Source organism: Sphaerodactylus townsendi, linkage group LG06, assembly GCF_021028975.2.
Source record: "Sphaerodactylus townsendi isolate TG3544 linkage group LG06, MPM_Stown_v2.3, whole genome shotgun sequence".
Lineage (NCBI taxonomy): Eukaryota > Metazoa > Chordata > Lepidosauria > Squamata > Sphaerodactylidae > Sphaerodactylus > Sphaerodactylus townsendi.
Window position 1 is genome coordinate 125,653,199 of NC_059430.1, and position 15,842 is coordinate 125,669,040.

General features: G+C 50.4%; 1 protein-coding gene and 1 long non-coding RNA gene across 5 annotated transcripts in view; both read right to left on the reverse strand.

Annotated features, from left to right (window-relative positions):
* LOC125435120 (carcinoembryonic antigen-related cell adhesion molecule 5-like) overlaps positions 1-15,842 on the reverse strand; it is a 110,720-nt gene that overhangs the window by 85,647 nt on the left and 9,231 nt on the right. For 3 of the 4 annotated variants that reach the window (XM_048501175.1, XM_048501176.1, XM_048501173.1), the window contains exons 1-2: positions 4,871-5,040; positions 830-1,183 (exon numbers count right to left, since the gene is read on the reverse strand). In XM_048501175.1, the coding sequence (XP_048357132.1) occupies positions 830-1,183; positions 4,871-4,955 (439 nt within the window). In that variant the 5' untranslated portion in view covers positions 4,956-5,040. Of the gene's footprint in view, positions 1-829; positions 1,184-4,870; positions 5,041-15,842 lie in introns of those variants that run through there. The other variant, XM_048501174.1, reaches the window with a different exon arrangement.
* LOC125435121 lies at positions 13,134-15,778 on the reverse strand. Its single transcript, XR_007244857.1, has 3 exons — positions 15,635-15,778; positions 14,144-14,223; positions 13,134-13,613 (listed from the first exon to the last, which is right to left on the reverse strand). It is a non-coding gene; the product is annotated as an uncharacterized LOC125435121 (long non-coding RNA).

The following is a 15,842-nucleotide window of genomic DNA, read 5'->3' on the forward strand; positions in this document are numbered from 1 at the left end:
TCCCACCACAGAGTCCTCTACAACAACATATGTGGCGCCGTTCGCCTTCTGGTTTCACTTTCTCAATCTTACATGTGGATCAGAATCCCCATTTCAGCCACAAACTGGATAGGAATGCTGGGAGAAACACACACACACACTCTCTCTTTCTGCCACCAAGGATGGATTCAGGCGTCATTAAAGCATTCCCATGCCTGTTACCGGTTGCAAACCCTACCGAAATATATTCATTCATAAGGAACCTCGCATATCTCAGTAGATGGGGAAATGGACTCTTTAGGGCAGTGATGGCGAACCTTTTCGAGACCGAGTGCCCAAATTGCAACCCAAAACTCGCTTATTTATCGCAAAGTGCCAACACGGCAATTTCACCTGAATACTGAGGTTTCAGTGTAGAAAAAAACAGTTGGCTCTGAGGAACACGTTACTTGGGAGTAAGCTTGGTGAAGCAACCGTGCAATGCTTCGAATGGGTGAATCACGACCCTAGGAGGGTTTACTCAGAAGCAAGCCCCATTGCCAGTAACTGAGCTTACTCCCAGGTAAAGGATCATGCCCAGGCTAGCCTAGATGTGTGTGTGGCATGTGATTTTCCACCCCCCCACACACATGATGAACTCTGTGCACGTTTGCCCACAGAAAGGGCTCTGAGTGCCACTTCTGGCACTCGTGCCATAGGTTCACCACCGCTGCTTTAGGGGGATTATTCTTAGAAATGTTTGTACCCAGCTCACGTTTATATGGCTTCCTTCACATGAGCAGGGGAGACTGATCTGAATGAGTGAAAGAGTTAAACATGTGAGAGATAAGAAGTAGTGAACAAACCATACCTGAGACCTGTACGTGCGCACGCCCTGTTTCAGGACCACCCCTCACAGTCTTCCTCACTATATAGATTCCAGTGTCCTCAAAGGTCAACAATTTGATCGCCAGGGAACAGTTTGGGCCTGCAGTCTCCCGCCCAGTGAAGGCTGGACCGTTCTGTTGCTCGGAAATTGATGGAACATATGTGAAGATCTCTTTTGATTCAATTTGCTCATCTCGAAACCAGGTGCATGTAATAATCTCAGTCTTTCCTGCTGGAGTCAGAGTGACGGTGTGTCCTTTTAACGGCCACTTTGGGTCCAATTCAACAGAAATGTTCTGGGCTTGGGTTAGCAGGAAGCAAGAGTTCAAGACAGAGGCTGAGTTGGAGAGGAGGGAAAAGAGAGAGAGAGAGAGAAAATCCTTTATTGGGCAATACCAATCTCCAGGTTTGGGATTATGCTCTCAGGAAGACCCGAAGAACATCCAGGGCCCTGCATACATTCTTGAGATTCTTAGGAACTTACTTTCTGGCAAGATATTCAGATTTTCCTCTATGCTATACACAGAAATATATCATTGCCCCTGCTCCTTATTTAACTTATCTGGATAATAAAGATCTAAGGAGAGCTTTTACTCTGGCAAGAAGTGCACATTTACCTTCTGCTGTCTTAGAAGGGAAATATCAAAAGATACCTTATGCTGCAAGGTTATGTTCTTGCTCCCTGAATTCTGTAGAAACTATACAGCATATGTTATTAAAGTGTCCCCTTTATGATGAGGCAAGGAAAAAATGCCTGTCACATCTACTACACAAAATGACATATTGTTCTGATAAAGTTTGTTGTGAAAAACTATTACAAGATAAGAAGGAGAATATTACTAAATGGGTAGCAAAATTCTGTCTATTCATTATGAAAAAGAAAAAAATGATCTGAATATGGTATCCCCCTTGGATATTTTTGTTTTGTTTAGTATTTTTATGCTGTTTGGTGTGTTTACAAAGCATAATGATATATAGATGGATAGTGCTGGAATACGGGAGAGAGATCTGCATTCTTGTTTTGTTGTAGATATTTTGGAGATTTGTAATATATCTGGTCATTGACTGTAAATAAAGTCTTCTTCTTCTTCTAGGATCTTACTTAGTCAAAATGAATTGAAAGGAGTGCAGTGTAGTGTAGTGGTTAGGAGTGGTGGACTCTAATCTGGAGACTGGGTTTGACTCCCCATGCTTCCACATGAACGGCAGACTCTTATCTGGTGAACTGGGTAAGGTTCCCTGCTCCGCCACATGAAGCCTACTAGGTGACCTTGGGCCAATCCCAGTTCTCTCTGAACTCTCTCAGCCCCACCGACCTCACAAGGTGTCTGTTGTGGGGAGAGGAAGGGAAAGGAGCTTGTAAACCTCCTTGAATCTCCTTCTGGGACAGAAAAGCGCGGTACAAATCCAAACTCGTCTTCCATTCATTTGCAGGACAAATTTGCCTAGAATCGCACAAATGGGAGAGCTCCCAAACAGGATTCTTAAATTGCGATGGAGTTGGGACCAAAATGAGAATTTTGCGTTATCTCTGACTTCAGACCACCACGTACATGTAAATCAGGGGCCCCAACTAGAAAATTATACAACCCAACCACTAGCGTTGCCATCCTCCCGGTGGGGGCTGGAGATCTCGAGGAATGACAACTGCTCTACCAAGGTCAGTTCCCCTGGAAGAAATTATTGCTTTAGAAAGCCGAGACTGGCAAAGGGAGCTTAGATGCTTGAAAGCTTATATCCCGAAACGCTTGTTGGTTTCTGAGGTGCTACAGGACATCAATCAAGCCGTTCTGCTGTGGACCAAGATGGCTGCCGTCCGAAACCCCCTTCCCTCTCCAGCCTCACATCTGCAGGAATTTCCCAATCTGGAGTTGGCAACCTATGCAACAGCCCAACGGAATTTGGAGAAGAAGCACAGCACTGTGGAGGATAAATAACTAGAGCAGGGGTGGCCAACCTATGGGGCTCCAGATGTTCATGGACTACAATTCCCATCAGCCCCTGCCAGCACGGCCAACCTATGGTTCTCCAGATCTTCCTGGTCTACAATTCCCATGGCCAATTGGCCATGCTGGCAGGGGCTGATCGGAATTATAGTCCATGAACATCTGGAGCACCATAGGTTGGCCACCCCTAAACCACAGGATAAATATCTTGGCCCCACAGGCAGAAGACGGATTCAGTTGAAGGGCCTCCTTTGCTGGGGCACCCGAAGGCATTGAAAGCACGAAGGCTTCCCAGCAGATACCGACCAGACATGATCATGGAAGCTGCGTTCAGGGGTCTGCAACCTGTGTCTCTCCAGATGTTCATGGACTACAATTCCCAGTTGGCCAACTGGCTGTGCTGGCAGGGGCTGATGGGAATTGTAGTCTATGAACATCTGGAGAGCCGCAGGTTGCAGACCCCTGTGCATGACCATCTCCCGCTCTTTTATCTTTCAAAGCACCTCCCAGCATCCTCTTTCCAACTGGAGCTGCGATACTCAAGGGGAGGGAGAGGTTAACCCTGTGGCCGTGACATTTGCTTCATGCAAATACTTCCTCGCTTTCCGCTGCTCGCCTCGGGAAGGAGACCATTCCAGATCTGAATCTTTGTCCGTTTTCTGCCTTCCGATCAGATTGGGGGTGGGAGGGACAGAGAGGGGGGGGGGAATTGAGGTTAGGAAAATGGCCCTTGGGGGAAAGATTTAAGCCCCTTCCCCCCATGACCCTGCTGTGTTACACCTTTAAAGCCCTGCCAGAGAGATCTGCCCCTTGGTCTTTTCCAGCAATGGCACTTTGCCTCTGGAATACCTTTTCCTTTGAGCCTTACCTGGTGCCCATCTGTCCCACCTTTTAGTTGTGGGCCAGAACCTTTCTCTCAAATTCAAAAACCTTTATTGGCATATATACAACCTTTCTTTTCAGTCTGGGAGTGCGGGGCGGGGCGGGGTGTTTCTCCCCATCTTTTAAAACTGCCTTTATGGCTATTTTACAGGCATCATTTTAGGCAGCTGAAAGTTAGGGTTTTTCTGCCCCTGGTTTGTTCCACTATCAATCATTCTTATGCTGCGCTGTTAAAAAAATGATTTTATTGTATCGTTCTTTCGCGGCAGTCTTCTAGAATCGGTCGCAAGGGGATGAGGAAACGTGCTAAATAAATCAATGCCTAAATCTCGTCTCTTCCGACGGCCTGACTACTTTGGTCCAAAGATTTACTTCTCGTCCTTCCAAAATCAAATTTAAATCTTCAAATCCCCGTGAAACTCGCAAGAAATAGCTGGTCTGTGGATTATGAGCCTCCCTTATTAGACTGCTCTTAGAATATTTTCAACTTCCTGGGGAGAGGCGGCAATGCCTATTGGGCGCACCCAAATTCATAGCCGCAGGAGTCAAAGAAGAAGAAGAAGTTTGGATTTATATCCCCCCTTTCCCTCCTGCAGGAGACTCAAAGGGGCTTACAATCTCCTTGCCCTTCCCCCCTCACAACAGACATCCTGTGAGGTAGGTGGGGCTGAGAGAGCTCCGAGAAGCTGTGACTAGCCCAAGGTCACCCAGCTGGCGTGTGTGGGAGTGCACAGGCTAATCTGAATTCCCCAGAGAAGCCTCCACAGCTCAGGCGGCAGAGCTGGGAATCAAACCCGGTTCCTCCAGATTAGATACACGAGCTCTTAACCTCCTAAGCCTATGCTGCTCATAGTGACAGATGTCTCTGTCCTCCAAAGCTCAACAGCGCAAGATTCCCTGAAGGGGTTAATTTGCTCCACCTTATCAGTGGTAGTTATTCTGGCACATGAAAGCGGCTCCAGAGAGCCGGACCTTGGTCCTCGGGAGCTAAAGACATCCCAAGGGACTCAGGTGGGGCAAGAGTCTCCTTCCTGCCATGGCAGACGAGGTCACGAACTGTCGCGGGAGGGGGGGGGGAGGCTCCGACTCCCAGCTGAGCGATCCGCCGGGGCTGCCCGTCTCCAGGCTGAGTGCTGGAGGGTCGCGGGGGTGTGTACCTGGCCCGCCCCTCCCGAAAGTGTCCCGATCCGTCTCACCTGCGAGCAGCGCCGCGGGCCAGGAGCTCCACCGCCCGGGCGACCCCCTAGCGGGCCAGGGCTCCTCCGCCGCCCGCCTGCCCATGGCGGGGCTCGGTTGGTTCAGCCGGACGCCGTCGGGGGCTCTGGGCTCCTCTGCCTGTGCTGCCAGCTGCTTCAGCGCCCGGGCTCCGACGGGGCGGGCCCTTCCCCGGGCAAAGCCGGCCCTCGGGGGGCCGGCCGAGCGCGGCGATCCTCCCCCCCACCCCCCACCCCCCACCCCGCCGGGCAAGCGGACGAAGGGAAGGGAAGGGCTGCCACGCCTGGCTGGGGCCGGAGTGGGGCGGAGGAGCTGGAGGCGGGCCAAGACGCCTCTGGGGGAGAGGGGCGAGCCCTCGGCGGAGCAAAACTGCCGGAGGGGAAGGGAAGGCAAAAGGAAAGCCCGGAGAGGACGATTTGGAGTCCTCGTTTTATTTCCGTCCTTTGGGAAGGGGGAACGTCTCTGCCTGAGTCCCTGAACAGCGCGTCTCTCCTCCCCCCACCCCCGTTTAGACAACCGCGGGGCGTCCCGTAGTTTCTCCGTGTGGACGGCTGCGAGGGCGAGCGGGGCCAGCGCGGAGTAGGCGCCGCGCATCTTTCGGAGCACGGGAGGGCGCCCCCCGGCGGACGGACGCGGAAGGTCACCCGCGCAAACCACCTTCACTTTGGGGTTGCGCTGGTGGGCGCTGCAGCTGCCCGGTGGATCGGCCCCTTTCCCGATGCGCACGTTCCTTCCTTCCTCCCACCCACCCCGCCTTATACCCTTTGCTTGAAGCAGGCGCCTCTCTTCACCTGCCTCTTGAGGGTTAATTGTTCAGCGGGGTTGCCAACCTCCCGGTGGGACCAGAAAACTTCCCTTATGCTTCTTAATATTGTCGAGTGTTCAACGGGGTTGCCAGCTTCCCGATGGGGCCTGGATCCTCCCAAAATGACACCATACGTCCAAACGTCCCCCTAGAAATGGCTGCTTTGAGAAGAAGAGGAGAAGTTTCGGATCTATGTCCCCCCCTTTCTCTCCTGTAAAAAGTCTCAAAGGGGCTTACAATCTCCTTTCCCTTCCCCCTCCACAACAAACACCCAGTGAGGTGGGTGGGCCTGAAAGAGCTCCGAAGAACTGTGACTAGCCCAAGGTCACCCAGCTGGCATGCGTGGGAATGCACAAGCTAATCTGGTTCACCAGATAAGCCTCCACAGCTCGAGTGGCAAAGCAGGGAATCAAACCCGGTTCCTCCAGATTAGAGTACACCTGCTCTTAGCCACTACGCCACGCTGGCTTTGGAGGGCAGACTGTATAGTATTTACATCAGGCGCGAGATAGCTGTCCCTATGACCCTAATAAAGATTGACTGAGTGCAGGCAAAATCGTTTTCTGAACATTCAACGCATGATGCTGAGTGTGCGCAGAGACGCCCTCTAAGGAAACAGAGGGGAGCCCCGCAGAAGAGCAGCAGCCAAGCTTGGCTTTGTACTATATGTCACGTATGTTTTATGTTATTAAATTGGCTACCCCGCTCTTCCCAGCCAAAGGGAGCAAAAGGGAGCACGAGAGAAAAACAGCCGATAGCCTCCCTTGCCCACGAGGATCTCAACGTGGCGCATTTTGAACAATTGCAATTTCTGGCGGCTGGGGGTTTTTGGGGCCGGATGGCCACGGCCATGTAGTTTTTGTTACTAACATCAATGGCTGGCACGCAGGCAAAATGTTGGGAGCGAAAACTACCGGACTGCACAGACCGGAAAACCCACAACAGCCAGTTGACTCTGGCCGGGAAAGCCTTCGCCACCGATCACATTTTCTCCTCACAACAACCCTGTGGGGTAAGCCAGGCCAAGAGGAGGAGTGACTTATGAGTTTCCACTGATCCAAAGGCTAAAGTGGCCGTGATAGGACAGCCGTTTTACTCCTGCTGAGTTCGTGATTCATGGAGATGGGAATGAAGCCTATTTTTTATGTGGACACAGACATGTGGGTCTGATCTCTGCCCATCCCCTACCTTATTCCGCTGCATGGGATGGCTGCAGACACTGTTTAGTTAGCCCAGTGGTGGCGAACCTATGGTACGAGTGCCAGAGGTGGCACTCAGAGCCCTTTCTGTGGGCACGTGTACACAGAGTTCATCATGTGGGGGGAGGGGCGGAAAATCACACAGACCCCACACACATATCTAGGCTGGCCTGGGCACGATCCTTTACCTGGGGGTAAGCCCAGTTGCTGGCAATGGGGCTTGCTTCTGAGTAAACCCTCCTAGGGTCGTGATTCACCCATTCGAAGTGTTGCACGGTTGCTTCACCAAGCTTACTCCCAAGTAACACGAGCCTCAGAGCCAACTGTTTTTTCTAAACTAAAATCTCAGTATTCAGGTTAAATTGCTGGGTTGGCACTTTGCGATAAATAAGTGGGTTTTCGGTTGCAATTTGGGCACTCGGTCTCGAAAAGGTTCGCCATCACTGAGTTAGCCCAACCACCAGCCACAAAATCCGTATGGGTTTTTAAAAGTGTTCCTAAGGTTGTGTTAAAATTTCACCTTGCTTTGATGTGTAGGACTATGTGGACCTCTAGTGTCCACTGAGGAAATTGCAAGTCCCTTAGGCCGCCTTCCTTTTCTCAGGGATGTGTGTAAAGTGGGATCAAGTCGCAGCTGACTTATGAAGGAGAAGAGTTTGAATTTATATCCCCCCCTTTCTCTCCTTTCAGGAGACTCCCTCCCCCCCCCCCCGTGAGTTGGGTGGGGCTGAGAGAGCTCCGAAGAACTGTGACTAGCCCAAGGTCACCCAGCTGGCGTGTGTTGGAGTGCACAAGCTAATCTTAGTTCCCCAGATGAGCCTCCACAGCTCAGGTGGCAGAGCGGGGAATCAAACCCGGTTCTTCAGATTGGAGTGCACCTGCTCTTAACCACTACGTCGCTGCTGCTCCAACATGGAGGGGTGATCCTGTTCGTGGCTTCAGAAAGAGAGTGATGCAAGTTCTCTGTCACCTCATCTAATCATCATCAAGACCAACGTGATTTTTTTGGGGAGGGGGGATCCGTGGTTTTTGATTGTCAGATCTTGGGTTGCCAACCTCCAGGTAGGATCTGAGGATCCCCAGGAATTACAGTTCATTTTGCCCTGGAGAAAACGGATGCTTCAGAGGCACTGTACCCCACAGATGTCCCTCTCATTGTTACCGCCAGGAAAATAAACAAACTATTTTCCTGAGTCAGGTTGCCTGAGTATACTGGCTCCATGCTAGGACACAGAGACCTGTGTGTCTCAGAAGCCTTCATAAAACTTGCAAAGGTTGCAAACATATGGATTGTGCCAATGATATATGGTTTCCCCTTTGTTTATGCCATTCTAGGATGTAATAAAAGCCCCTTCCGAGTTGAATTTATGATGCGCCCGCTGTTTAGGATTTTAGTTTGACTAGGTTCTCCAGTTAGTTTAAGGTTCTGTTATTGTTAAGTTTAGGAAAGTCTTGCCTATAAGTATATGTGTTCATCCTTTAAGGTTTCCCTAATGTTTAAATTTAGAAATGTTATTTTTGAAATTTGTGTCTGATAGCAAAAACAGTAACCTGTAAAGTCTGATATTAAGGGACAAGAAAGTTGGCTCTGGAATGCAGCTGAGACCAACGCCCAGCCGAATCCTTAACAAAGACAAAGACCCTCTTTGGACTTGCAAATCGGATCTGTTGCCAGCACCCAAAGGTCCCCAGCCGTTGGAAAACGTGCGGGGACCACCATTGGACAGTTTAAACTGTTCTTTGTTGCAGCGATGTGAGGCGGAAGCCTCAGGGTATTACTAAAGGAAACAGCCATCTGATAATGGAAATAGCTGGGTGCAGTAGCGAGCCCTCCTGGATTTTACGAATGGACCTTATCTGCTCTCCCTTCAGCACCATTGCGAGATCTCGCGGGAAGACGTTTGACATCGGGATTTTGTAATCCCAGTCAGAAGTTGTAACTGTATCTTGCTTTTGGGTTGTTTGTTTTCTTATTGGTGATTGGTGAGGGACTTGCCCCCTCACCTGCCCTTTTCCCTACCCCTTTGCCCCTTGAAGTTTGGGAATAAAAGTTCTTGCACGGGGTTGGAAGAGCGCGATTCTCCTGACCGAGCTGTGACCATCACCCGCAAATAAAATCCTTTTGCTTTGAAGAACATCGGCTTCCCGCGCCTCATTACGTTGCTGAGCTAAAATCACTTATTGTTACCCGAGCAGCAGCGGTAACTTCATTAACAGACTCCAACCCAGACGTATGTGGCAGGGCAGGTGCTCTGTGGCCACTCATGGCTTTAGTCCCTCGATTTCAAAACTACAATATCTCTCGTATCTCACAGTGCCCCATTAGCAAAGACCATTTATGCTTGCTGCATTAAATGCTTTTCCATCAAAGGCAAGGACGTAGGTAAGGGTGGGTTTCTCGGGTTCAACCCCCACATTGCATGTTCGAAGCTCCGGCCCCCGTTTGTGGGTTTTTTTGTATTTTTAAGTGTTTTTTGGTTCTTGGCCTGCAAGAAGCACAGTTTTTAGGCTAGAAGCACCAAAATTTCAGGGATGTTTTGGGAGACTCCTGGGTTTGGTGAAGTTTGGTTCAGGGGGTCCAAAGTTATTGACTCTCAAAGGGGGTGCCCAGTGGTGGGATCCAAAAAATTTAGTAACAGGTTCCCATGGTGGGATTCAAACTGTGGCATAGTGCCAATGGGGCTGGGCGGGGCACGACGGGGGCGTGGCCGGGCATTCCAGGAGTGGGGCATTCCTGGGCGGGGCTGTGGCAACGACGCAGCCGCTGCACTGGTCCTTGGGCAGGAAACGAATGCTCACAGGCGCAGGCTACCACGCACGCCAGTGCACCTCCTGCTAGACTGCTTCAAGTTCTATGCGCTACTGCTGAGAGGAGGGCGTAACTAAGGCAAAAATCATGTGGCAAAATCATCAATTAGTAACCCCCTCTTGGCACACACAAATAATTAGTAACCTACTCTCGGGAACCTGTGAGAACCTGCTGGATCCCACCTCTGAGGGTTCCCCCATCCCCTATTGTATCCAATGGGAGCTAATAGAAGATGGGGATACAACTGTGAGGGTCCATAACTTTGGACCCCATGAACCAAACTTCACCAAACCTGGGAGGTATCATCAGGGGAGTATCTTACTGATACCACCCAGGTTTTGTGAAGTTTGATCCAGGGAGTCCAATGTTATGGACTTTCAAAGAGGGTGCCCCCATCCCCCATTGTTTCCAATTGAAGCTAATAGAAGATGGGGGATACACCTTTGAGGGTCCATAACTTTAGACCCCCTGAACCAAACTTCACCAAGCCTGGGTGGCATCATCAAAAGAGTCTTCTAAAGATACCCTGAAAGTTTGGTGCTTCTAGCTTAACCATTGCACCCCTGACAGCAGGCACCCCCCAAATTCCCCCAGTTTCTCCTTTCAAATCCACCCCCTTAGGCACGGATTTAAAGGGAGAATCTGAGGTCCCCAGTTTAAACATTGAAAGTGATGCTGTTTCAGGGTGGGGGAATAACCCACCCCAAAATGGCATCACTTTCAATGTTGCTTTAACTGGGGACCCCAGATTCTCCCTTTAAGGTGGATTTAAAAGGAGAATTTGGGCTCTCTCGTTTAAACACCATTGAAAGTGATGCTGTTTGGGAGTGGATTCCAGCATCACAGCAGCCACCCATGGAGCAGGGGAACTCAGATTTTTGCACCGGGCTCCATTTTCCCTAGCTACGCCTCTGCCCAAAAGGGAGTGCAGAAGGGGCTGTGGGCTGCCGGCTGGGAGCCCAGTTGGTGGAGGGGAGCGTGGCAGGGGAGTTTGCCGTCCCCGGCCTCAGAGAGCTGCTTTTATAAGCACTGAGGCCGGGGGGGCGGGTCTTGGGGAGGCGGGGCCACACACCCCAGGGGCGGGTGAGGGCCTGGCCCCCCCACCCCCCCTAAAAAATCTATACCTACGTCCCTGATCAAAGGTCACTGGGACCATTCTGCAAATATTTCTTATTTGGACAGAATATTGAAGTGTAGAGATGTCCAAACTGAGACTTTGGAACATATTTTTCTGATAGCTTTTGGAAAAAGAAAATTTTAGAGCAGTCGGTGTTGCTTAATGTCAGTGTATGATTAATGTCTGGGGCCTCTCTGGGTTGCTCAATCTCCCCTTTCTCACTGTGCTTGCAAGGTGGATAATAGTGGCATCTCTGAAGAAGAAGAAGAAGAGTTTGGATTGATATCCCCCCTTTCTCTCCTGCAGAAGACTCAAAGGGGCTTTCAATCTCCTTGCCCTTCCCCCCTCACAACAAACACCCTGTGAGGTGGGTGAGGGCTGAGAGAGCTCCGAGAAGCTGTGACTCGCCCAAGGTCACCCAGCTGGCGTGTGTGGGAGTGCACAGCAGGGGCGTAACGAGGCAGCCCTGGGCAAACTGTAGCCCTGGGCAAAACCTGAGTTGTATGCCCCCCCATGGGCGGCCACTCCACCATGACCAATTTTTTTTTTTGCACCAGGACATTGGTGCAGGGGGTGCATTTTTAGACATATCAGTCCTTATGCTACCCTCCAAGTTTGGTGAGGACCCTCAAAAGTGTAGCCCCCATCTCCTATTAGCTCCCATGGGAAACAATGGGGGATGGGGCACCCCCTTTGGGAGTCCATAACTTTGGACTCCTTGAACCAAACCTCACCAAACTTGGGGAGTAGCATAAGGGCAGTCTCCTGATGATACGTCAAACTTTGTGGTGCTGCTAGCCCAGGGGTAGGGAACCTGCGGCTCTCCAGATGTTCAGGAACTACAATTCCCATCAGCCTCTGTCAGCATGGCCAATTGGCCATGCTGGTAGGGGCTGATGGGAGTTGTAGTTCCTGAACATCTGGAGAGCCGCAGGTTCCCTACCCCTGGGCTAGCCTAAAAACTGCGCCCCCTGCAGGCCAAAAATGGAAAACCACTAAAACACCCCAAAACGAGCCCAGCCTTTTGATGCCCCCACAAGGTGATGCCCTGGGCAGCTGCCCACCTTGCCCAATGGGCATTACGCCAGTGAGTGCACAGGCTAATCTGAATTCCCCAGCTAAGCCTCCACAGCTCAGGCGGCAGAGCTGGGAATCCAACCCGGTTCCTCCAGATTAGATACACGAGCTCTTAACCTCCAACGCCACTGCTGCTCCTGGGCCTCTCTGCAAAGGGAGGGAAGCCAGATGGCTCTTTATCTTTTCCAGACTTTGGGAAGGAACCAGAGGCGTATGGGGGGGATGGCACCCGGGGACAACACCTCTGGGCACCCCCGCGCCCCCTGCACTGAGGGCATAGCTTGGGGGCAGGGGCAGCTCAGATGGGCACCACAGTGGCAGGCTGGCTCCTGGACTGTCCAAGCCACCCCGAGCCCCGCCCCTGCCTCCCTGCAGGCTGTCCCCTCCCCTCCCTAGGGGGGCAGGGCATCATGGCAGGCGGCCCAGGAGGCAGCCTGCCGCCGTGGCGCCCGTCCGAGCTGACCCCGCTCCGGAGGGCCTGAAGACGGAAGGAGGCGGCTCAGACAGGCATGCGGCCGTGGCTAAAGAAGAAGAAGAAGAAGAGTTTGGATTTATATCCCCCCTTTCTCTCCTGCAGGAGACTCAAAGGGGCTGACAATCTCCTTGCCCTTCCCCCCTCACAACAAACACCCTGTGAGGTAGGTGGGGCTGAGAGAGCTGCGAGAAGCTGTGACTAGCGCAAGGTCACCCAGCTGGCGTGTGTGGGAGTGTACAGGCTAATCTGAATTCCCCAGAGAAGCCTCCACAGCTCAGGCGGCAGAGCTGGGAATCAAACCCGGTTCGTCCAGATTAGATACACGAGCTCCTAACCTCCTACGCCCTCTCCTTTGGGCTGACCCAGCTCTTCCAAGCTGAGTAGGTGCGGTGCAAATTCACCCCACTTCACCGTTGTGCCCTGGGGACATTTCCCCTCCATGTGCTTCTAGAAGGAACTGTGGGTTCCTGTGGCTCAAGGTTGACTCAGCCTTCCATCCTTCTGAAACTACCCCAAAAACACAGTCTTTCTATGGGTCAGTAATCAGCACAGGGGACTACCTTTACCTTTATAGGTACCCCAAAACAAGGAGCCCCGTATTCTTCACCAGACTCAACTCCGCTTTACAGTTCTCCCAGATTGCTTCCCAAATAACCTGCCACCCAACTTCTGCCGTTCGCAGCCCTGAGAAAACCGGACCCCTCTCAGTACATCTTGTAGCAGCTTCTACCCAGTGAAATCAGAGACACAGAAATGGCAAAATTATATCTATACATTTAATTACACCATCTATGAGGAGTTCTGCAGAGTTGCAGAAGCTTCCCTATGAACTTTACTTCCAAAGAAGAGGATGTTAATTGCCAGTGGTTTGTGTTGCTTTAGTAGAAGTACAATCACAAAGGGTAGGGAAGAAACTCAAACACAAAACTTTCATGCTTGTACAGAACCGCGTTCTACTTTATATTCTCCCCAAACAGCACGTAGTTCAATACTAAACTGGTTCCTGAAAGCACAGAATATATATTCCCAGACAATCTGGGGTGCTCCTCGGAGCAAAGGGAAAAAATAGGGTATGACAACATTCTCAACGTACAAAATATCTATTTTAAAAAGTGTCAGTGTGTCTCCCAGTTACTTGAAAATATTCTTCTTCTTTTCAGAGGCAACAGTTTCTTTAGCATTACTGTCAACGGCGGCTACGTATCAAAAACGGCTTCCTGGTTTTTGTTGACAATTTCAAGCCTGATGGAACAGAAAAGGAAGTTCAGGTCCCTCAAACGCGACCCTTACGTGCCCAACGTCAAAGTAAGATCGGCCCTTCTTTGAAAACAAAGACTTGTGAGTCCCCCTAAGTCCAGGCTAAAGGAGAAGGGACTTTGGTGGCCGCCGAAGAAATCCCTGAGTCGCCACATTGCCCAGTTCTCCACCCCTAAACCTTTCCTTGGCCTGGATTTGGATAGCCCAGGCTAGCCTGACCTCATCAGATCTGGGAAGCAAATCCGGGGCAGACCTGGTTAGTACTTGGAGGGGAGACCATCAAGGAATTCCAGGGTCTCTATGCAGAGGAAGGCTAGGGGAAACCACCTCTATAAGTGGTGCAGAGGTTGAGAGTGGTGGACTCTAACCTGGAGAACCAAATTTGATTCTCCACTGCTTCACACGAGCGACAGACTCTTATTGGGTGAACTGGATTTGTTTCTTCACTCCTCCACATGGAGCCAGCTGGGTGATCTTGAGCTAACTGCAAACAATGTGAGATAGTAGAAACTCACTCATTTTTTTTCATCTGCTTAAACTGGTGGGGATGGGGAAGACATCGATACCCCCTGGTCCGCTCCCTGCTTAAAGCGACCTAAAGAGAGAAAGAAAACACAGTGATGAAAAACCAGGGAGCCAATATGGCTTTTTCATTTTCCTGCTCCTTTTCAGAATGCTTTTGCCCACGGTTGGGTGGCTCATCGACTGTGTCCATTCCAGGGTCAGTTGGATCTAGCCACAGTACCTTAGTTACATCTAGACTGAATTACTGCAATGCAGTCTACTTGGGGCTACCCTTGAAGACTGTTCAGAAGCAGCAGCTACTGCGGAATGCTGTGTAGCCAGACTGCTGACTGGGGGCCCAGCTATTGATACCTCTAACTCCAATACTACAGCAATTACAAGGGCTACCAATCCACTGCTGAGCCCAATTTAAGATGTTGGTCTTGACCTTAAAAGTCTTGCGTGGTTGGAGACTGGAATATATCGGAAGCACAGTATTTCCCATACACCCCTGCCCAAATGTTAAGAGGCTGTCCCATCAATCTATTTTATGTACTTTATCTCTATAGTAAGGTGCTTTGACTCCTTTGAGTAAGAAAGAAGGCCAATGTTTTTAATAAACAAACAAACAAACAAACAAACTATTCTGTTCTCCAAGTAAAACTGTTTCTGGTGCCCTCCCAGAACAGAGTGGGAGAGTCACAAGCAAGGTTTAACAGTTCAAATAAAAGGTTTATTGCTTAGAATAATGGAGACCCTAACTCCTCCCAGGGTCTGTCTAAAACTTGAAGATGTAGACTTTATTCTTTCTTGGGTCCTCTCAAGAAAGTCCACTTTGTCTTGGCTTTCTTCTGGGTTCCTTGAGTCTTTTATCTGGCTACTACTCTCTGTTAACCTTAACTTTATGCTCTCTATGCATCTTGGACGTGACAAAATACTGCTGCCTTCTAATTCCCTAGGCACCTTGAACTGACTGACTGACTGACTGAACAGGGGGATTACTGGGTAATAACAGGAACATAAAAGGGTAATAACAGGGTAATAGCAGGAAGACTGCCTCTTGGGAAACTTCTGAAAGGGACAGGGGATAATTCCCTTTGAAGACTATACAGAGAACGAAACCATGCTAACTATAGGGGTAGCTGATAACTTAATAAGGAAAATAATAAAGGCTTCTTTGGGGGGCATGATAAAAACGCCTCATGGACAGCCTGAAGACATATCCCCTGCTTCAATCATGAGTCCAGGGATAAGATCTGACCAGCGTTTCCTGCTCAACCACTTCTAGTTCCTCCTTTTCGGAGCCCCTGTCCGGTGCGGCTTCCTTTCATGCACGTCTCAGCACATTTCAGTGGTCAGAAGAATCCCAGGCTGTCTCTTCTCTCTTTTGCCAGTAGAAAAACTGGTGGGATCCACCTCCTCTGGTGCCCTTCCTGCCCCATTTGCCCTTCCTATCCCATAAGGTGGTATCAAAAGCACCAGGCCCCCCACATCTTACTCACGGACAAAGTAGTAAACCAGGACTCCGATCAGCACAGTGCCAGCCAAGGCCCCGATCCCGATTCCAACAATCACTCCCACAGTAAAAAAAGGATGTGGGGAAACAAGAGGTGAAACAGGAGGGGGTGAAACAGGAGGTGCTGAAACAGGAGGTGCTGAAACAGGAGGGGCTGAAACAGAAAATATACTTTCTCAGTCTTGAAGGAGTTG